The sequence below is a fragment of the Ranitomeya variabilis genome, chromosome 1 (genome assembly GCF_051348905.1).
Source record: "Ranitomeya variabilis isolate aRanVar5 chromosome 1, aRanVar5.hap1, whole genome shotgun sequence".
Classification (NCBI taxonomy): Eukaryota; Metazoa; Chordata; class Amphibia; order Anura; family Dendrobatidae; genus Ranitomeya; species Ranitomeya variabilis.
The window spans coordinates 146933656-146956785 of NC_135232.1; the positions used below are offsets into that span (position 1 = coordinate 146933656).

Genomic DNA, 23130 nt, shown 5'->3' on the forward strand with positions numbered 1-23130 from the left:
TCATAGATTTTCTAATTGTAGTAAAATATGTGCATATATAAATCAGCGCTGAAAGATTAGCCTGATAATGGTTATAAATCAATTGCTAACGTTTACAGAGCACTGCAGCAACATTTTGACAAATAATCTCCCGATATATTCCCTCACGTCACCTCCTTCTCTCCTCCACACTTATTCGCTCCTCACCCAACCGCCTCCAAGACTTCTCCCGAATATCCCCCATCCTCTGGAATTCCTTGCCTCAACACCTCGCTGCCTCATCACCACTACCAAAGCTACCGCCTCACCAACACCGGAGCTCCTGCAAGCCTCGACCTACTGTCTCCTTCCCCATAATCCTGTAGAATGTAAGCCCGCAAGGGCAGGGTCCTCGCCCCTCTGTATCAGTCTGTAATTGTTAGTTTGCTTACTGTAAGTGATATCTGTAATTTGTATGTAACCCCTTCTCATGTACAGCAACATGGAATCAATGGTGCTATATAAATAAATAATAATATATCAGAACTCACCAGCACTATTCTAATTGCAAGTTTCATACACTCTCCGTTATATCTCAACGTTTTGAACCCTTCACTATTGGTGCTGCGTCATGTGATCGATAGTCCACTACCGTCCTAGTAAAAGTTCTGTGTACACAGGATGTCAGTCTCTGATACCCTGTGAATTACACGACGACATGGTAACCTATCGAATCCCAGCCCTTTGTATGACTTCTGTGCAGCTGAAGGTATAAATGTCTGTCCTATACAAGAAAGCATTGATAATGTAGGCCAGTCCTACAATTACCATATTTTTCCGACTATAAGATGCACTTTTTTCCCTCCAAATTTGGGAGGAAAGTGTGGGTGCGTCTTATAGTACGGATATAGCATGTGGGGAGGGGGGCAGCAGTGAGTGGGATCGCAATAATATCCCACTTCAGGATGTCCCCGCTGCCGGAATCAGCTGCTGGGGAAACCACATGGCCCCGCTGATTAAGTGCAGTGAATATTCATTAGCGGCTCCCCCCACCGATCAGCTAAGTGGTGAGCGGGGAGCAGCAAATGAATACTGCACTTAAGCAGCGACAGTTTCCCCAGCACTGATTCTGGGGAGAATCTGTGTGTCCGGGGGAGGAGGCAGCAGCAGCAGGGGCCAGGAGATCGCTGCATACCTGCCTGTGCTGGACGCTGAGCTGTCTGTGGTGCACAAGGAGGACCTGTGTGATGTCAGAAGTGGGCGGGCTGGAGCATCACATGGCAGCTCAGAGCCCTCCCTCTTCTGACATCATCATAGGTCCTTCAGACTCCCACCTAGAATCTGCAGCTTCCTCTTATGTCCTGCGCTGTGGAAAGGCAACAACAGAGAGAGGGCTCTGTGTGTGCAGCCATGGGATGCTCCAGCTTTTACCTCACCACAGGCTGGCTCCCACAATTAAGAGGTTAGTCTTTACAAAACACAATAAAGCACTCTGCCACTCCTTTGGTGAACTATAACTCCCAGCATGTCATAGGATCTGCAGGACATGATGGGAGTTATAGTTCTCCCATGGGATTTTAAAGCAGCACTCCAGTGTTATTTTGCAGTGCTGGAGTGGTGCTTTCACTATAAGCCCTGTGCCCCCATTCTTATACTCACCCTCCAGTGTCTTCATATAGTACTTCACAGACACCACACTGGTCCCTCAGCTTCCAACATAATAACGTACTATTATATATAATAACACCACATATAATAGTATGTTATTTATGTTATTAAATATTTTACCACATTTTTTTTGCTTCAAATATTTTTTTCCCTATTTTCCACCTCTAAAACCTGGGTGCGCCTTATAGTCCGGTGCGTCCTATAGTCCGAAAAATACGGTACTAACTACAGATCTGGGTCTCCTCTGACTCAAACTACATATCTCTACCTGTAAGTGCTGTGTGAAGGTTCATTAGTGTATCCTGTGAGAATCAGCTCAAGATTGTCTATCTCCTGCCTCCTGCTTGTGAGAGCTGACAGGAAAAATCTATCCCAAGCATGAGGCAGGGTGAATGTAATAAAGTTGCATTCCATCTGAAAAACAATGTGCATCATAGTAAATTTAGTCTGCATTAGGCCGGGTGCACAAGATCGGACCTAGTAGCATTTTGGACACAGCACACATGTTCGTCCAAAGCGCTGCCATCTATTAAAAGCACAGATGTTTTCACTGAATCGTGCATATTCACAATGTCTAATCCCACCTTGTACAACATCTGCAAGGAGTTTGTATGTTCTCCCCATGTTTGCGTGAGTTTCCTCCGGGTTCTCCGGTTTCTTCCCACGTTCCAAAGACATACTGATAGGGAATTTAGATTGTGAGCCCCATTGGGGACAGCGATGATAATGTGTGCAAAACTGGAAAGCGCTGCGGAATTTGTTAGAACTATATAAAAAAAAAAAAAATTATTTATTATGTCAAATATATTCTATTGGTGAAATTTCTCTTGCGGAGACTGGCGTCTCCACAAGAGAAACTGACATATCTGTCTCCATTGGTGATTCGCAGGCGTCTGTGGATGCATAACAGACTTGGGATTTCTTGAAATCCCATCCACTATGCTGTAACAGCTGGCTGCTGTGGGTTGGACGCTGCATAAGTACGCAGCGTCAAACGTAAAGCGATTACTGATTGTGTTCACATACCTTAAGACAAACAATGTGATAAAAAAAAAAAGAAATCTACGTAATAAAAACATTGATGGAGTGCTAAATTAAACCCACACTGACATATGACTGGTACATCATATGCTGGCTCACTGACTTGGATGCGGTCTCGCACGCCGAGCCCGCATCTTTCCCGTCACGACTGCTGATATAATCAGCCATCACGTGCCTCTAACAGTCACGGGTGGAGTGGAGAGGAGCCTGCGACTGTTAAGCTGTTAAATCCCGCTGTCAATCTCTAATAGAGGCATTTAACACATGCAGGCAGAGGGGCGAGCCATTCCATGTACCCATCGGTGCAACCGCAGCTGTTAATGTGCTGGACGGAAGCGCGCCATTCACCCTGCCCATTGGCACTCCGGCCACATGATCGTGTGGCACCGAAGGGTTATCATGACTGCTGGGTGTCTGCTGAAAACCCCACTGCCCGTCATTACGATCCTCCTAACGTTCATAGGAGATTGTGATTTCCCCTATACATATCAGTGCTGATGCACTTCTATATATAGCACAACCGATCAGACGATCATCGCTTCAAGTCCCCTAAAGAAACTATTAAATAAAGTAAAACAAAAAAAAAAAATGAAAGAATAACCCTCTACAAAAAGTTCAGATCAACCCCCTTTTGCACCATTAAAAATAAAACCATTAAAAAAAGATACACAGATTTGGTATCACCGTGTTTGTTTTAATGTCAGATCTACCAAACTATAAAATAAATTAATCCGATTGGTAAACAGCGTAATAAAAAAAATCAAAATGCCAAAACTATGTATGTTTTTGGGCTGCATAACACTGCAATAAAATGAAGTAAGAGGCAATCAAAACATTATGTCTTAACCAAAATGGTATTAGTAAAAATGTCTGCTCAGGGCGGAAAAAAATAAGCCCTCACACATCCCCATATCCTGAACACTGAATGTGTTTCGGGTCTTGGAAAAGGCGACAAGAAAAGTTTTTGTTTAGTTTGTATATTTTCTTTTAAATTTCCAAAAAAATTTTAAGCCACTTAAATAAACAAAAAATTCCACCAAACTAAGCACGTTGTGTATATGCGTACTCGTACTGACCTAGAGCTCTCACACAGGTATATGGGCGGAAAAATAAAACCGTTATGGCTCGTGGAAGAAGTAGAGGAAAAAATGGAAAATGGTCACGGTTTAAAAAAGATTAAAAAAACAAGTTAATAAACATCTAAAATAGAATGAGTAATCTACAGAGACAAACACATACAACCAAAATACACAAATATGGATATGGCATTCTATAAAAGGCGATAATTAACCTTAAACATGCTGAATATTTTACATAAACTTTACCTCCTTTTCGCCCAAATCTTGAGTCCATTACTCTCTCAATTGTTTCAAACTCATCTTCCTCTGGTTGTGGGACGTCTTCCCCACATACTTCCAACAAGTCATCAGAGTCCGTCTTCATTTCCTCATCTTCCTTGTAGCTTACATTTACTGTGGCCTGCCGCCTAGATCCTCTCTTATCAAAGTCTTCGTCAGAGGAATCTGCACCCATTTTCTGCTGGGCAGTAATCTTCTTACCATTTTTAGCTTTGGACCTAAAAAAAAAAAAAAACATGATTAACAATCACAGCATACAATATAATGTATACTTTGCTTGTAATAATTTTTTTTTTTTTGCACACAATTACCCAACAATTGGATTATTATAACAACTCATAGAAGACAATGGATGCCGAGTGGACATCTACACGATGTCTACAATGGTGGTGCATACAAGACAACTCAACAAACAGAGTCTCCTAAGGCTACTTTCACACTAGCGTCGGTACGGGGCCGTCGCGCTTCGTCGGCCCGACGTACCGACGCATACTGTGCAAAAAATGCCCGACGTGGGCAGCGGAAGCAGTCTTAGGACGCTTCCGCTGCCCCACTGTAAGGTCCGGGGAGAGGAGGGGCGGAGTTTCGGCCGCACATGCGCAGTCAAAAATGGCGGTCTCGACGCACAAAAAAAAGTTACATGTAACTTTTTTTGTGGCGGCCGTGCGCCAAAACACGACGCAACCGTCGCACGGCGGTTGCGACGTGTGGCACTGCGTCGCAAATAAAAGTCTATGGAGAAAAAACGCATCCTGCAGACAACTTTGCAGGATGCGTTTTTTATCCACAACGACGCATTGCGACGTGCAGTGCCTGACGCTAGTGTGAAAGTAACCTTAGATGGGCAAAGTTATCACAAACAGAGTACACACTCCACAAACACCCAGACTATAGAAAGATATAATGAGAGGAAAGATTCCCTATCAGATGACACAAATTACTTATTATACAATGGTTGTCAACTGCTTCCCAGGATGTTGCCTTAAAGGATTATTCCCATGTTAGCCACTCGGGGCTCAGACGAGGACCATCCATGTGCTGACCACTGATGGTGGAGTGGAGCAGCCAAGCTACAGCTTTTCTGTAACTCCCATTCATTTCTATAGGGATTAGAGAACAGAGTAGCACAGCCGCACTCATCAGCTTCCATAGTGCCTGGGATGGGAATATCTATTTATATTGATGCCTATGATTTTACCAAACTTTATATTTGCCATAAGCTTTGATCAGTGGGTGCTGAATTAAAAAAAAGGGGAACATGCTTACTTGAGTACTAAGGCCCATCATCTTTAATTGGCTCAGCTTGGTGTACAGACCCCACCAATCACTAAATGTCAGCTGAGAGCTGTGCCCCTTTGTTCTGAGGACAACCAAGCCTGTGATTTATGGATTCACCTTAGGTCTCTAGACTATGAATATGCACACCACAAACTGCGCTCTCTGAGCAGAGCCAAACTGAAATTAAGAGACAGAACGCTCAACCAAGTTCTTCTGTCCCTTCTTTTGCGAGTTGAAATTTCTTGATGAGGTTTGTTAAAATAATTGCTACCCTTCAAATGGCGCAAAGGTAGGTTTATTAACAGATCAGGTAATCCCTATGTGTCAAATTCTCTAATAAACAGATTATCCAAAGACAATTCCATGTGCCACAAGATGACGAGAAGAAGCAGGTTACTGCATTGCTTGCAATAAACATCACTAATAGAAATCTCAGAAAAATAAGGGGAACCTATAAAGTCTGAAATGTCATAAAAGGAAATTGACCAACACCACAGGAGATGTAAACTGTACACAGCTCATCAAAACCCCTTTGTACATGATTCAATTTTTTACGCTAAACAGATTTTCACTTTCTGCAAACCATTTACTAAAGGACATTATGAAAACCAGAACAATTAAACACCTATTTTGAAGAAAAACGACTGCTCCGTCCATGTGCTGATGTATTTTCATTAGATGAAAGTGAGTAATACAATAGAAGATGGTTGCATTTCTTAACACCAGATGTAACCAACGCCTGCACGGTAGCTCTGAAAGGGACTACATGCGCAGAAATTACATCACGTTAAAAGAAGACCAACATTAGAGTCTAGCCCTTACCTGTTTTGAGATTTCTTGTTTTTTACTTTATGGCTTGGATCATAATCAGATTCGCTGTCCCTACTGCTGCTTTTCTGTCTATCCCCCCCAGTCTCGGAATCTGAACTGGAACTGGCCGATGAAGAGTCACTATCAGAACCTGAGCTGGACATCTGCCAATCTTCACTGGATATATTGAGAGGGTGGAAATGATGAGAAGTTACAACATGCATGCTCGCCTCACAAACAAACCCTAAATATGGGACCATCATCCCAATCATTAGCCCCCACCCTTTATCCGGCAATGTAGCATAGGACACCACAAACTATACAATTAAATCCCATATAGCTAAAAATTGAGTTTTGAAATTCTCCAAGCATAAAACCAGAAAATTAACTTTTCTATCATGAAGGATAGCACATAAGGGAATCACATACTATATACCATGAAGCAGAACAAGACGTACACTGCAAGAAGCGGCTATAAAATTATCCATACAGATGCAAGCACAATCGGGTGGTTAAGACTAGCAGAACAGAGACTGGGACAGAGAAGCTACAATACCAAAGAAACATGTAGGCCAGAAACTTTACACTAACGCCAGGATGTAAGATCAAACCGGAAGAAAACAAATTCAACTTGCCCCTCCTAATTAAACCCAAAATGGCGGGGAGGCTAATCCTATCAACAGGAGAACAGGCAGCATTACGCCAACCGGGAAGGTCAGCACACACTTTAGAGGGAGAACAGGACAGGATAAACAAGTACTACATTTGGAGCTAGACAAACACTTTGGAAAGAGCAATGAAAATTACACCAGCACCAAGAAGCATTGAAACGACAGACAAGGCATCGGCACATATTATTTCAGAAGCAACAGCTCATCACACAACATAAAAACTTACTCTTTGGGCTTTTTCTTTTTATGATCACTTGAGGTATCCTCGTCCGAGTCATTGTCACTGCTGGATGAGTCCTGGGAGACAGAATTAATGATACTTCAGAAGTGTTCTTCAATGGCGAATGCATTACAGTGGTTTCCCACTAACGACATTTTTGACCCCAAAAGCGTTAACTGTTTAAAAGTAACAGCTCCCATGCGCCAGCGCTGCCTGTCTGATTTTTGCTGATAGGCTTGCGATGGTGACAACGGGACAATAGTGTACATGACCGCTGCAGACAATTACCAGCCTCAGTGGTCATGTTGATGACAAGCCCACTGAGCCCAGTGATTGGCTGTATCAGTCATGTGCACTGTAGTTATGATGTCACTGCTGCAGCCTGTCAGTAAGGACAAATGCAGCGGCAGAGAGCCAGCACTGGAGGGAGGACAGTGAGTAAATCTATATTATTTAGATACCGTTAAGGCTTAACCCCTTAGTGACAGAGTCAATTTTGACCTTAATGACCAAGTCAAAATGTTACTATTCTGACGAGTGTCACTTTATGTGATAAGTCTGGAACACATCAACGGATCCCACTGATTCTGACATTGTTTCATGACATGATAGCTGGTAAAATTGCTTCAATATGTCTTGCGTGTATTTATGAAAAAAATGGAAATTTGAAAAAATGTTAATTAACCCTTTCAAGACCTTGCCCTTTTTCAGGTTTTGCGTTTTCGTTTCCCTCCTTCCCAGAGACAACCTTTTTATGTTTCCGTCAATATGGCCATGTGAAGGCTTATTTTTTGCGGGACGAGTTGTACTTTTGAACGACATTGGTTTTAGCATGTCATGTACTAGAAACCGGGAAAAAAATTCCAAGCGCGGTAAAATTGCAAAAAAAAGTGCAATTCCACACTTGTTTTTTGTTTGGCTTTTTTGCTAGGTTCACTAAATGCTAAAACTGACCTGATATCATGATTCTCCAGGTCATTACGAGTTCAGAGACACCAAACACGTCTAGGTTATATTTAATCTAAGTGGTAAAAAAAAAAAGAGGGCCATTTTCTGATACAAGTAGCGTCTCCATTTTTTGTGATCAGGGGGGGTCAGGTGAGGGCTTATTTTTTGCGTGCTCAGCTGACATTTTTAACCTCTTAATCCCACATGACGTACTATCCCATCGAGGTGGGGTGGGCCTTAATTCCCACCGACGGGATAGTACGTCGTATGCGATCGGCGTTGCTCACGGGGGGAGCGCGGCCGAGTGTCAGCTGACTATCACAGCTGACGTCCGGCACTATGTGCCAGGAGCGGTCACGGACCGCCCCCGGCACATTAACCCCCGGCACACTGCGATCAAACATGATCGCAGTGTTCCGGCGGTATAGGGAAGCATCGCGCAGGGAGGGGGCTCCCTGCGGGCTTCCCTGAGACCCCCGGAGCAACGCGATGTGATCGCGTTGCTCCGAGCGTCTCTTACCTCCTATCCCTGCAGGCCCCGGATCCAAAATGGCCACGGGGCTGCATCCGGGTCCTGCCGGGACTACTTCCGGGTCCAGAGCAGGCGCTGGTAAGCCTGCAGCGCTGTAAGTCAGATCGCTGATCTGACAGAGTGCTGTGCAAACTGTCAGATCAGCGATCTGTGATGTCCCCCCCTGTGACAAAGTAAAAAAAAAAAAAATTCCACATGTGTAAAAACAAACAAAAAAAAATCCTAAATAAAGAAAAAAAATATATGTATTATTCCCATAAATACATTTCTTTATCTAAATTCTAAATTGGGTCCGTAACGACCCAACCTATAAAACTGTCCCACTAGTTAACCCCTTCAGTGAACACCGCAAGAAAAAAAAAAAAACGAGGCAAAAAACAACGCTTTATTATCATACCAACGAACAAAAAGTGGAATAACACGCGATCAAAAAGACGGATATAAATAACCATGGCACCGCTGAAAACGTCATCTTGTCCCGCAAAAAACGAGCCGCCATACAGCATCATAAGCAAAAAAATAAAAAAAGTTATAGTCCTCAGAATAAAGCGATGCCAAAATAATTATTTTTTCTATAAAATAGCTTTTATCGTATAAAAGCGCCAAAACATAAAAAAATTATATAAATGAGATATCGCTGTAATCGTACTGACCCAAAGAATAAAACTGCTTTATCAATTTTACCAAACGTGGAACGGTATAAATGCCTCCCCCAAAAGAAGTTCATGAATAGCTGGTTTTTGGTCATTCTGCCTCACAAAAATCGGAATAAAAAGCGATCAAAAACTGTCACGTGTCCGAAAATGTTACCAATAAAAACGTCAACTCGTCCCACAAAAAAGAAGACCTCACATGACTCTGTGGACCAAAATATGGAAAAATTATATGTCTCAAAATGTGGAGACGCAAAAACTTTTTTGCTATAAAAAGCGTCTTTTAGTGTGTGACAGCTGCCAATCATAAAAATCCGCTATAAAAAAACGCTATAAGAGTAAATCAAACCCCCCTTCATCGCCCCCTTAGTTAGGGAAAAATAATAAAATTAAAAAAATGTATTTATTTCCATTTTCCCATTAGGGTTGGGGCTAGGGTTGGGGCTTGGATTACATTTACGGTTGGGATTAGAGTTAGGGGTGTGTCAGGGTTAGGGGTGTGGTTAGGGTTACCGTTGGGATTAGGGTTAGGGGCGTGTTTGGATTAGGGTTTCAGGTAGAATTGGGGAGTTTCCACTGTTCAGGCACATCAGGGGCTCTCAAAACGCGACATGGCGTCCGATCTCAATTCCAGCCAATTCTGCGTTGAAAAAGTAAAAAACAGTGCTCCTTCCCTTCCGAGCTCTTCCGTGTGCCCAAACAGGCGTTTACCCCAACATATGGGGTATCAGCATACTCGGGACAAATTGGACAACAACTTTTGGGGTCCAAGTTCTCTTGTTATCCTTAGGAAAATAAAAATTTGGGGGGCTAAAAATCATTTTTGTGGGAAAAAAAAGGATTTTTTAATTTCACGGCTCTGCGTTGTAAACTGTAGTGAAACACTTGGGGGTCCAAAGTTCTCACAACACATCTAGATAAGTTCCTTGGGAGGTCTAGTTTCCAATATGGGGTCACTTGTGGGGGGTTTCTACTGTTTGGGTACATCAGGGGCTCTGCAAATGCAACGTGACGCCTGCAGACCAATCCATCTAAGTCTGCATTCCAAATGGCGCTCCTTCCCTTCCGAGCTCTGCCATGCGCCCTATCAGTGATTCCCCCCCCCCCACATATGGGGTATCAGCATACTCAGGACAAATTGGACAACAACTTTTGGGGTCCAATTTATCCTGTTACCCTTGTGAAAATAAAAAACTGGGGGCTAAAAAAATCACTTTTGTGGACAAAAAAAAAAAAAAAGAATTTTTATTTTCACGGCTCTGCGTTATAAACTGTAGTGAAACACTTGGGGGTTCAAAGCTTTCAAAACACATCTAGATAAGTTCCTTAAGGGGTCTACTTTCCAAAATGGTGTCACTTGTGGGGGGTTTCAATGTTTACGCACATCAGGGGCTCTCCAAATGCAACATGGCGTCCCATCTCAATTCCAGTCAATTTTGCATCGAAAAGTCAAATGGCGCTCCTTCCCTTCCGAGCTCTGCCATGCGCCCAAACAGTGGTTTACACCCACATATGGGGTATCAGCGTACTCAGGACAAATTGCACAACTATTTTTGGGGTCCAATTTCTCCTGTTACCCTTGGTAAAATAAAACAAATTGGAGCTGAAATAAATTTTGTGTGAAAAAAAGTTAAATGTTCATTTTTATTTAAACATTCCAAAAATTCCTGTGAAACACGTAAAGGGTTAAAAAAAACTTCTTGAATGTGGTTTTGAGCACCTTGAGGGGTGCAGTTTTTAGAATGGTGTCACACTTGGGTATTTTCTATCATTTAGACCCCTCAAAATGACTTCAAATGAGATGTGGTCCCTAAAAAAAATGGTGTTGTAAAAATGAGAAATTGCTGGTCAACTTTAAACCCTTTAAAAAAATTTTGGTTCCAAAATTGTGCTGATGTAAAGTAGACATGTGGGAAATGTTACTTATTAAGTATTTTGCGTGACGTATCTCTGTGATTTAAGGGCCTAAAAATTCAAAGTTGGAAAATTGTGAAATTTTCAAAATTTTTGCCAAATTTCCGTTTTTTTCACAAATAAACACAAGTTATATCGAATAAATTTTACCACTAACATGAAGTACAATATCTCACGAGAAAACAATGTCAGAATCGCCAAGATCCGTTGAAGCGTTCCAGAGTTATAACCTCATAAAGGGACAGTGGTCAGAATTGTAAAAATTGGCCCGGTCATTAACGTGCAAACCACCCTCGGGGCTTAAGGGGTTAAGTGTCTTTCAGGGTTCTTTATGACAGAAAATACCCAAAACGACACCATTCTAAAAACTGCTCCCCTCAAGGTGCTCAAAACCACATTCAAAAAGTTAATTATCCCAGTTTTTATGTTTTTCTGAAAGGGGGGCATGCTTACCACGACGGGGATTGTGGGGGTCATATGCACCACGATGGGGATATGCCAATAAACATGAGATGGAAATACAGTTAAAAAGCACCGGGGCAGGTTCAATCACCGCTCTGAGTATACATAACTCCTGCAGTTACTGCGTCCCCATTTCTGATGGACATTCACTTTGACTGGGGCCGGCTGTCCGGCAGTACCGGGGACACGGTTATAGCCACCGCTCTGTATGTTCAGAATGGTGACTGAACCAGCCCCGGCGCCGCCTACATGACTGAAACCGGAATGCTGCCAAGGAATATAAAGTTAATTTTCTCCCGACACTGTCCGGCTAAGAGCAAGCGCCAGGGCAGGTTAACGCTATTAATCCGCAGATTAACTTCATATGTGCAAGTTAATAGCATTTTTTTCTGGTGACAATTTCCCTTTAAGAGACAAATCTACAGGTATGACATTTGCTTCAGCAACAACAAAACACAAAAGGTGTTTATGTAATTATCTAATTTGCACACAATAAAAATGTATACATTTTGAAAACTATAAAAAATAAAGTTTCAACATGCCTCATCTGAGCCACTGTTAGAAGATGCTGGTTGCCTCTGCTGCAATTGCTGTTGCTGCTGCTGTTGTTGTTGTTGTTGTAGTTGCTGCTTTCTTAACATAGCAGATCTCTGCACAGCTAAAATGCTGGGATTCGATTTCCAGAACTGTAGAAGCAACATGAAAAACACATATATAAAATTCAAGTTCTAATAATTTATCTGTTGTGTATGTGATTAATGATATACATTATTACATGGCTCCACACCATCATAGCAATATTACCTCTGCTCCATCCATTCTCGGTGGCTTTGATTGCACAGCTTTTTTTTCTTTCGTGGTGTCAGACTCCGATTCTGATTGGCTCCCTGAATCTGATCCACTATCAGAGTCACTGCTTCCAGACTGACTACTGCTTCCATCGCTGCTGCTCCCTGAACTGGAACCAGATCCTGAGCCAGATTCATCATCTGATCGGCTATTGATAAAGGAAAGAAAATATTCAGCTGAGATGTTTATTTAGTCAGAGACATAGCAATTTCAAAGTGAAAGTAACCACAAGTTTATCACATATCTAGCATAACTATAGGGGACACCACATATGGCCACAGAACAAGATTATGGTCTTTAACTCTGATGTACAGGCCCAAATCATATACAAATTATAAACGTTGGCTTGTTTTTTGTATACTCAGAGCAGTGACTGAACCCCAGATGCTGCCAGGGAGAATAAAAGTTAATATTCTCCCCGTAGCTTTCGGCTAAGTGCGGACGCCGGGCAAGATAGTAACGCTATTAACCTGCAGACTAAACCCATATCTGCAGGTTAAGAGCGTTTTTTCTGGTGACAGTTTCCCTTTAATAGTCCCGTTAGGAGACTTTAGGCTGCAATCGTCCAATTGCCTGTGCTATACATAACAGCGCTATGTATAGCAAAAATCACGATCTCTAACGAATGCTTGTGTTCACAGACGTATCGTAATGACAGGCACGGGGATCTTCAGCTTACTCCCAGCTGCGATGACAACCCTATCTGCACCCTGGGGCGCCAATGAGCGGGATGACGAGCTTCTATCTGATGCATGCTAAATCCCGCTGTCGGTAACTGACAGTGGGATTTAATACGTTAACAGCCAAGGGGGAAGCACAGTTCCACCTGCAGATGCTGAAGGTCCATGATGACTGCCTATGTTAGTCATCATGTGCAGGGAAAGATGTGGGCTCAGCATGCAAGCCTGCATCAAAGGCAGGGACACGACCTTTGGAGTAATATACATCAAAGGTGGTGAAGGGGTTATCCGTGACTATTATATTTTTATTTCACTATGGACCTATGAACTTATTCTGTCCGCTGCCAATATCTGCCAACTAAGGGCGGTCACAGACCTCTACTGCCGGCGATTCTGCGCTTTTCGTCAACATCACGTCAACAGAACAGCTGGTCCTCTTCTGCGTTGACGGGGCATGACTGCCGATTAGTGATGAGCGAGTGTGCTCAGATAAGGTGTTATCCTAGCATGCCCGAGTGCTAATAGAGTATCTTCGGCGTGCTCTAACACTATTTTGGAGTGGCCATGTCCGCATGTCTCACGGCTGTGCGACAGCTGCAACACATGCAGGAATTGCCTTGCAGCCACGGCGACTCGAAAATCGTATTAGAACACGCCGAAGATACTCTATTAGCACTCGAGCACCACATTAAGGCTTTTACTGAAGGGGTCTTTTCTGTACATACTCTTGGTGGGTAAAGCATACAAAGGAAAGACAGATACTTCTTACTTCTGTATCTACTTTTCAGCTGCATAAACAAACATGTAAACATACTCAAACTCACTAGAAAGTCAATGCATGAAATCATTATAAAAAACAATTGGGAACAGATAGGAAAAAGATTTCTGTAATCGGCATATATAAGCTGTTATGGGCTAAACCGTTAAATAGAAAAGAGTTTCCAGGATTTTATCCATTTGACACACAAGTACATGTGATTTTGAAAGGCTTTGGACATCCTCCAACTACCGATATTAACATTTCCTTAACAAGGATTGTCTGGGGCTAGAGTTACATAATATACTTAGCTTACTATACTTCCATTTCGCCCACTGTTTGGAAAGCTACTGTGATATGAGACTCCATGACAGCAGCGAACAGTTCCCAACTTCCTTAATGACAGTCATGTAATGAGTCCACTCCACGGAGAACATATCACCATGCACCTTTCTAACCAAAAAGAGGTAGATGTCTAAGAAGATAGATGGTGGGAAAAAGGTAGACCATCCATATGTGTATGAAGATATACATTATGCAACAAACTAAGAAATATCTTTGAATTTCAGCATCTTTGTCCTTAAGAGAATGCTTTTCTTTTTAATAGATCACTAGAAACGTGCAAATGTTGAAAGATTTAAAAATGAATGAAATATGGATGCCTTACATTTTTTTTTTTTTGGGGTTTTCCAATGAGTGGCCAGTCCCTACTTAAATACTATATTGTCACTTGTAAAATGAAAATCCCCTATAGTCACCTCCCATACTGACACCATTGCAGCAATGTCAGCGCCAGGTCTCCTGAGTTCCATGTGAGCGCTGCCAGCAATCAGCTGCCGCTGCAGCGCTGACGCCTCCCCGCTGGAGGTTCATCCAAAGGACGTGAAAGCGCAGAAGCTCGATAGTGGCCACAGCCTTGCTGCAGGACCCACAAGGCATAATGTCCGTCGAGAATCGGGTGAGGGAACTGACATCGCTGCTACGGCTCCAGTCCGAGAGGAGAGCGTGAGGTATTTTTATTTGATAACAGAGAACATAGAATATAGGAAGGAGTTGGGACTAGTAGTAGACAACCTCCTCAATAATGCCTGCGTAACAAAGTAAATCTCACCTTGAATTTCCACTGCTATTGCTTTCGTCATCACTCTGCCCGTTCATTGTCAAACGTTCACAGATTTAAAACAAATAAGTACAAATTGAAGATGAGGAGATGGATATTAATACTTCCACATTAAGCTTCTTCCTTTTAAAAAAAAATACTAAGGAAATGTAATCTGAAAATAAAAAAATAAAAAAGTAAAGTTAATATGTAACTGTAAACCGTAAAAGAAGCTGCAACATACAATGCAGTGCGCCTGAGTTATGCTGCAGATAGGTGATAACATGCTGAATGGAGGCTGTTCCACCATTGGACCCTGCACCAATCATCAGATCGGGGAAATGTTAAACACGTGATAAAACGGGATGGCAGGATGAACGCCTGACTGCCGCTCCACTCATATGTGGATAAAAGTCCCCAGCTCTGCAGATTGGAGTCCGACTGCTGTCACCTCCACCAATCAATCAAGAAGTTATCACCTGGGTAATAACTTATTTCCACTCGACAACCCTTTTAATTAAATCAGCTTAGAGAAAAATAATTAAAATGTCATAAATTTGGGATAAAATCACAAAATCCTTAAGAAGCCAAGCTGAGGAACAATTAATCTTAAGCAATTTGTCCTTTTAATACAAGATAACTGAAAGTCATACTCGCCACATTCTGTGGTCTCACAGGTATGGAAGAGAAGGGGGCAGAAAGGGATGGCAAGACGAAGAGTGTCGCTCTGCAATACGCAGTGGCAGATATTTTGTGCGATGCAGTATGTTGTACTGGTGAACCATTTGGTGAGACCAGCACCACACCAGCTACATACGAGTTTATTTCACAGGGAAACAGAAAAGCCCCATAGAAGACTATGTCAGAACCCCCAAAAATATGGTTTTTGTCGCATCTAGTGCATGTCTGAAAAAGAGAAACATTGCCAGATTGTGTCTGTCTGAAGTGAGTGTCGGCTTCATTAGGATTACAGTTTGGGGGTTTCTGATAAAGCCCAGTCATAGCGCTTGGTGGAGAGCACTGTATAATGTGAACAAAGCCTTAAAGGGGATTCCCACTACTCTGACATCCCCATCTCAATTATTATGGAGGGGAGAGTGAACCGGCCACTGACTGACTGCAAGGCTTAAGTGACAAAGATGTCAATGTCACCAGAGCCCTGGGAGAGCCAGTGCCAGCACCAGAGGCGAGTATAGCTGATTTTATTTTGTAAGGGGTCCATTGTGATTAAGCGGTCCATAAAATGCTGTCATTTGCCTTAGGTCGCACTGAACACGCAAGGTACACGCTGCAAGGTACTGCCATCATATACTCCTCCTCAAATAGTAAGAGAGCTCAGACCATTAGGTCTTAGCAGTAAACACTGAAAATTGCAATTAATTCTGTAAATGTATGGGACAGGTCAATCTGAGATGGAATCGTTTTACAGTTACAGAACTTGAAGATCAAGTCCCTCCATCAGTAACACAGCGCTGTCATGTATAGCAGGCACATGGCGAGTTACGGAGAGCATCATTAGCGCTATGACAGACCGTGCATGACATGCAAATACACAAGATACATTTCCTGATTTACAAGACAGCAAAACCTCACATTTGTAGTAATGACAGTTCTCTCAGGGTTTCACGAGCTATATATAAGCCCCGGAAGAACTGTCGTTACTATAAACTAATAAAAGTAGTAATCCACATCTTCATGATCCCCGACACTCACATGCCCCAGTCTCCTGACAGTCTCTAGCCTTCTGGCTTCACAGATGATGTTGACAGACATGTGACCCCCTCAGTCAATCACTGGCTGTAGCAAAAATCTGCCAACTGCAGGGGAGGTCATTGATATGGCAAATGAGAAGTTCCAGACATCAGATGACAGCACTGACATGTCACCGGAGCAAAAACAAAATGATCCAGAAAGGAGATCTAGGATGGCACAGGATGACTGGAAAATTGGGAAGGCAAGTAATAGTCTAATTTATAAGTAATAACATACCAAATTTAAAAAAAAAAAATGTTAGGTGGCTGAGCAACCTCCTAAAAGGAAACATGTCAGTCAATTCATGCTGCCCAAAGCACAGGCAGCACGGATCAGACACTGAACGATTGCAGGCAGGTTTATTTTCTCTGAAATGGTCCACTGTTGGAGAAGCCATGGTTTGAAGAGCCTGCTGGGGGGCTATAGGGAGAGACCTGACTTTTCCGGTAAAGCCCCTGGACGGCTTTTACCAGTTGATCACCATGTCTTTCCCTATGTACACACACCTGTCACTCAACCTAGGCTCTCTGTGGCATGGTGAAGATAAGATCATACCTAGGTGCAATCGTGCAGCCAGGCTCGGACTCATGATGCCCTTGGTTTGGGCAGCAATAGTCAACTGACAGATTCAATTTAAGCTCGCCATAGATATGAGCTGACATAAGATTACCAGGCAACTACAAATGGTCAATCGGACCATCAGACCCCTGCATTTGCCTCCTCCTCTGCACATATCACTGTACACCATGAATGTCACAACATTTCACCACCTTGGCAGCACAATAAGATTCTGATGACTAAGGCAGATCACACAGACACTGCGACCAGAGCTGTCACCCCAGACCAATCGCCATCTCTACGTCTGCCCCTATATCAGTATATAAGACTACTGGACAATCTCTCATTTATAGCTCCACAGCGCTTTATAAACCTGTATATTTACTGCCTAAAATGGTGAATACGTGTCAGAGAACACATCACTGAGATTGAACGGCGCCGGTCCTCCTAGGAGGAAAGTATACAGTCCATATTTTATGGCGCACTGTATACTTACCCCCCAAACCGGCACCATTCATCCAATCTTAATCATGTGGTCCTTGACAACTGCAGGCAATCAACGATCTCTCTCAGAACAGGAGACACTGCCCTGAATCTGAAGGAATGGTGCTGGCCTGGGAAGTATCCAGTAATGTTATGTGCCCAATAAGAGCAGAAAATAAAGGGCAGTGGTGGTTCAAGAACATCATGGCGACATTTTGCAGGATGAATGCAGCGAGGAGAGTATAATGTACAGCATCACCCCGTTATTACAGGCCCCTGTACAGCAGAGAGGAGTATAATGTACAGCATCTCCCCGTTATTACAGGCCCCTGTACAGCAGAGAGGAGTATAATGTACAGCATCACCCCGTTATTACAGGATCCTGTACAGCAGAGAGGAGTATAATGTACAGCATCTCCCCATTAATACAGGCCCCTGTACAGCAGAGAGGAGTATAATGTACAGCATCACCCCGTTATTACAGGATCCTGTACAGCAGAGAGGAGTATAATGTACAGCATCACCCCGTTATTACAGGCTCCTGTACAGCAGAGGAGAGTATAATGTACAGCATCACCCCGTTATTACAGGACCCTGTACAGCAGAGGAGTATAATGTACAGCATCACCCCGTTATTACAGGCTCCTGTACAGCAGAGAGGAGTATAATGTACAGCATCACCCCGTTATTACAGGCCCCTGTACAGCAGAGAGGAGTATAATGTACAGCATCACCCCGTTATTACAGGATCCTGTACAGCAGAGAGGAGTATAATGTACAGCATCTCCCCATTAATACAGGCCCCTGTACAGCAGAGAGGAGTATAATGTACAGCATCACCCCGTTATTACAGCCTCCTGTACAGCAGAGGAGTATAATGTACAGCATCACCCCGTTATTACAGGCCCCTGTACAGCAGAGAGGAGTATAATGTACAGCATCACCCCGTTATTACAGGATCCTGTACAGCAGAGAGGAGTATAATGTACAGCATCACCCCGTTATTACAGGCCCCTGTACAGCAGAGAGGAGTATAATGTACAGCATCTCCCCGTTATTACAGGCCCCTGTACAGCAGAGAGGAGTATAATGTACAGCATCTCCCCGTTATTACAGGCCCCTGTACAGCAGAGAGGAGTATAATGTACAGCATCACCCCGTTATTACAGGATCCTGTACAGCAGAGAGGAGTATAATGTACAGCATCTCCCCATTAATACAGGCCCCTGTACAGCAGAGAGGAGTATAATGTACAGCATCACCCCGTTATTACAGGATCCTGTACAGCAGAGAGGAGTATAATGTACAGCATCACCCCGTTATTACAGGCTCCTGTACAGCAGAGAGGAGTATAATGTACAGCATCACCCCGTTATTACAGGCCCCTGTACAGCAGAGAGGAGTATAATGTACAGCATCACCCCGTTATTACAGGCCCCTGTACAGCAGAGAGGAGTATAATGTACAGCATCTCCCCGTTATTACAGGCCCCTGTACAGCAGAGAGGAGTATAATGTACAGCATCTCCCCGTTATTACAGGCCCCTGTACAGCAGAGAGGAGTATAATGTACAGCATCACCCCGTTATTACAGCCTCCTGTACAGCAGAGGAGTATAATGTACAGCATCACCCCGTTATTACAGGCCCCTGTACAGCAGAGAGGAGTATAATGTACAGCATCACCCCGTTATTACAGGATCCTGTACAGCAGAGAGGAGTATAATGTACAGCATCTCCCCATTAATACAGGCCCCTGTACAGCAGAGAGGAGTATAATGTACAGCATCACCCCGTTATTACAGGATCCTGTACAGCAGAGAGGAGTATAATGTACAGCATCACCCCGTTATTACAGGCTCCTGTACAGCAGAGGAGAGTATAATGTACAGCATCACCCCGTTATTACAGGACCCTGTACAGCAGAGGAGTATAATGTACAGCATCACCCCGTTATTACAGGCTCCTGTACAGCAGAGAGGAGTATAATGTACAGCATCACCCCGTTATTACAGGCCCCTGTACAGCAGAGAGGAGTATAATGTACAGCATCACCCCGTTATTACAGGATCCTGTACAGCAGAGAGGAGTATAATGTACAGCATCTCCCCATTAATACAGGCCCCTGTACAGCAGAGAGGAGTATAATGTACAGCATCACCCCGTTATTACAGCCTCCTGTACAGCAGAGGAGTATAATGTACAGCATCACCCCGTTATTACAGGCCCCTGTACAGCAGAGAGGAGTATAATGTACAGCATCACCCCGTTATTACAGGATCCTGTACAGCAGAGAGGAGTATAATGTACAGCATCACCCCGTTATTACAGGCTCCTGTACAGCAGAGGAGAGTATAATGTACAGCATCACCCCGTTATTACAGGCCCCTGTACAGCAGAGAGGAGTATAATGTACAGCATCACCCCGTTATTACAGGCTCCTGTACAGCAGAGAGGAGTATAATGTACAGCATCACCCCGTTATTACAGGCCCCTGTACAGCAGAGAGGAGTATAATGTACAGCATCACCCCGTTATTACAGGCTCCTGTACAGCAGAGAGGAGTATAATGTACAGCATCACCCCGTTATTACAGGCCCCTGTACAGCAGAGAGGAGTATAATGTACAGCATCACCCCGTTATTACAGGATCCTGTACAGCAGAGAGGAGTATAATGTACAGCATCTCCCCATTAATACAGGCCCCTGTACAGCAGAGAGGAGTATAATGTACAGCATCACCCCGTTATTACAGCCTCCTGTACAGCAGAGGAGTATAATGTACAGCATCACCCCGTTATTACAGGCCCCTGTACAGCAGAGGAGTATAATGTACAGCATCACCCCGTTATTACAGGCTCCTGTACAGCAGAGAGGAGTATAATGTACAGCATCACCCCGTTATTACAGCCTCCTGTACAGCAGAGGAGAATAATGTACAGCATCACCCCGTTATTACAGGCCCCTGTACAGCAGAGAGGAGTATAATGTACAGCATCACCCCGTTATTACAGGCCCCTGTACAGCAGAGGAGTATAATGTACAGCATCACCCCGTTATTACAGGCCCCTGTACAGCAGAGAGGAGTATAATGTACAGCATCACCCGTTATTACAGGCCCCTGTACAGCAGAGAGGAGTATAATGTACAGTATCTCCTCGTTATTACAGGCCCCTGTACAGCAGAGGAGAGTATAATGTACAGCATCACCCCGTTATTACAGGCCCCTGTACAGCAGAGGAGTATAATGTACAGCATCACCCGTTATTACAGGCCCCTGTACAGCAGAGAGGAGTATAATGTACAGCATCTCCCCGTTATTACAGACCCCCTGTACAGCAGAGGAGTATAATGTACAGCATCTCCCCGTTATTACAGGCCCCCGTACCACAGAGGAGTATAATGTACAGCATCACCCCGTTATTACAGGCCCCTGTACAGCAGAGGAGAGTATAATGCACTATTATGGCGATGTAGCCGGCAGCAGTGAGTTATTTGGCCTGTACGATCACGACATTCCCGGCAGCAGCGGGCACAGCGCCGCTCACACGTAACATGGCTGTGTTCACACGATTGCTCAACCCCGCGGCCGCCCAGGAGCTCAGGCCCCGGCAGTGGAGCCGCCCGCATTCCTGCTGAACTCCTTCACCGCGGCCTGCTGCCCCTGCTCTCCACCTCCCGCCGCGCTCTCACCTGCCGCCTTCTCAGCAGTCTCCAGTCACGGACAGTCCCGGGCGCACACAGGCCGCTACGTGCGCGCTGCCCCGAGGCCTGGGCCTCCTTCCGGCTCCGACTCTCTCTCCAATCCCCGCTCAAGGAGAGTTATCGTCTTTGTTTACAGGACGCGGCGGCCGCGCAGCCACACTCGGCCGAGTCTCCCCGGAGCGCGGCGACAGCTGAGGTTACCGCGGGTCACACGCCTCTTCCCGGCCACCTTCCCCTTATCTCCTGGCAGCCGCCATGACGCCGCCGAGCTCCTCCGAAACTCACGATGGATGGAAACCCCAGGCGTGACGTCACGGGAGCGCTGCAGGGCGCGTAGCTCAGGCCGTAGAATCACACGAAAACCGCTGACTCCGCCCCGCACTCGGCAGCAGCGTGTTCGTCGTCACCCGGGAGGCGTGGCTACCTTGTGAGTCTAGGTGAGTGAGAATGGAGGAGAGGCGGAGTTATCAAAGGGGCGTGTACACACGAGGCGAATCCTAGACAGTGGCGGCTCGGGGTGACGTAAGCGGCGTACTTCCGGCGCCTGCGCGCGGTTGTCTGACAGGAAGCTGTGCCTGGATGGAGCTGCTCAGCCGCCGAGACTCCGGCAGGAAGTTCATTACCGTTGGTGCAGCTGTCGAGCACCGTCTATTCTGGGCTTGTCTCTGTCAGGCGGAAATGTAGGGGCCGCTGCCAGCAGGAGGGTGACGGGCGCTCAGCTGCCTAACCAGGGAAGTCTGGTGTGAACTGGCGCTTATGTAATGTCCCCATAGAGGAGTGCAGGCGCAGCACGGAGGCTTCTGCTCACAGGGCTCTACCACAGTGTGAGCTCTGAGGGCAAATCCAGATCTCAGGGGCCGCTCAGTGATTGGCGGCAATAATGGCTGTTACAGGCAAGCACACAGCAGCGACCAAGGAGTAGCGGCCCATCCTTAAAGGGATTGTCAGATCTTATGCTACATGTCTACCGTCACTATGTGAGAATCCTCCTCATAGCGTGTGCGTTGTGAAGATTCTCTGGTGCCGGCAGCGGGAACAGGTGGTCTTGTGGCGTCAAGTCTGCGATCTATATATTCCCAGCCACATTCCGACTAGACTGTTTCTGGCCTTGTTCAATACAGTTGCATTAGGCCATGCAAGTCTAGTCGGCATGTGACCGCATGTGTGCAAATCACAAGCCCGCTGAATAACCACAGCACTGCGAGCAATGTGAGGATTCACGAGTCTGCAGTCACATGGAATGACACACGCACAGCCCCACTGTATAATGACACATACGCACAGCCCCATATAATGACACGCACAGCCCCACTGTATAATGACACACGCACAGCCCCACTGTACAATGACACACGCACAGCCCCACTGTACAATGACACACGCACAGCCCCACTGTATAATGACACACGCACAGCCCCACTGTACAATGACACACGCACAGCCCCACTGTACAATGACACACGCACAGCCCCACTGTATAATGACACGCACAGCCCCACTGTATGACACGCACAGCCCCACTGTATAATGAAACATGCTCACAGCCCCACTGTATGACACACACAGCCCCACTGTATAATGACACACACAGCCCCACTGTATAATGACATGCACAGCCCCACTGTATAGTGACACATAAGCACACAGCCCCACTGTATAATGACACACACGCACAAACCCACTGTATAATGACACATACGCACAGCCCCACTGTATAATGACACACACGCACAACC

At 44.8% G+C, this 23130-nt stretch overlaps 1 protein-coding gene across 3 annotated transcripts in view; it reads right to left on the reverse strand.

The window, feature by feature from the left end:
- CHD1 (chromodomain helicase DNA binding protein 1) overlaps window positions 1-21796 on the reverse strand; it is a 95501-nt gene extending 73705 nt beyond the window's left edge. The window contains exons 1-7 of one of the 3 annotated variants that reach the window (XM_077289676.1): window positions 21383-21796; window positions 14911-15073; window positions 12318-12510; window positions 12056-12199; window positions 7011-7081; window positions 6126-6290; window positions 3993-4243 (exon numbers count right to left, since the gene is read on the reverse strand). In XM_077289676.1, coding sequence (XP_077145791.1) covers window positions 3993-4243; window positions 6126-6290; window positions 7011-7081; window positions 12056-12199; window positions 12318-12510; window positions 14911-14957 — 871 coding nt within the window. In that variant the 5' untranslated portion in view covers window positions 14958-15073; window positions 21383-21796. The remainder of the gene's footprint in view (window positions 1-3992; window positions 4244-6125; window positions 6291-7010; window positions 7082-12055; window positions 12200-12317; window positions 12511-14910; window positions 15074-21382) is intronic. The other 2 variants (XM_077289683.1, XM_077289692.1) reach the window with 2 other exon arrangements.
- Window positions 21797-23130: the final 1334 nt, after the last annotated feature.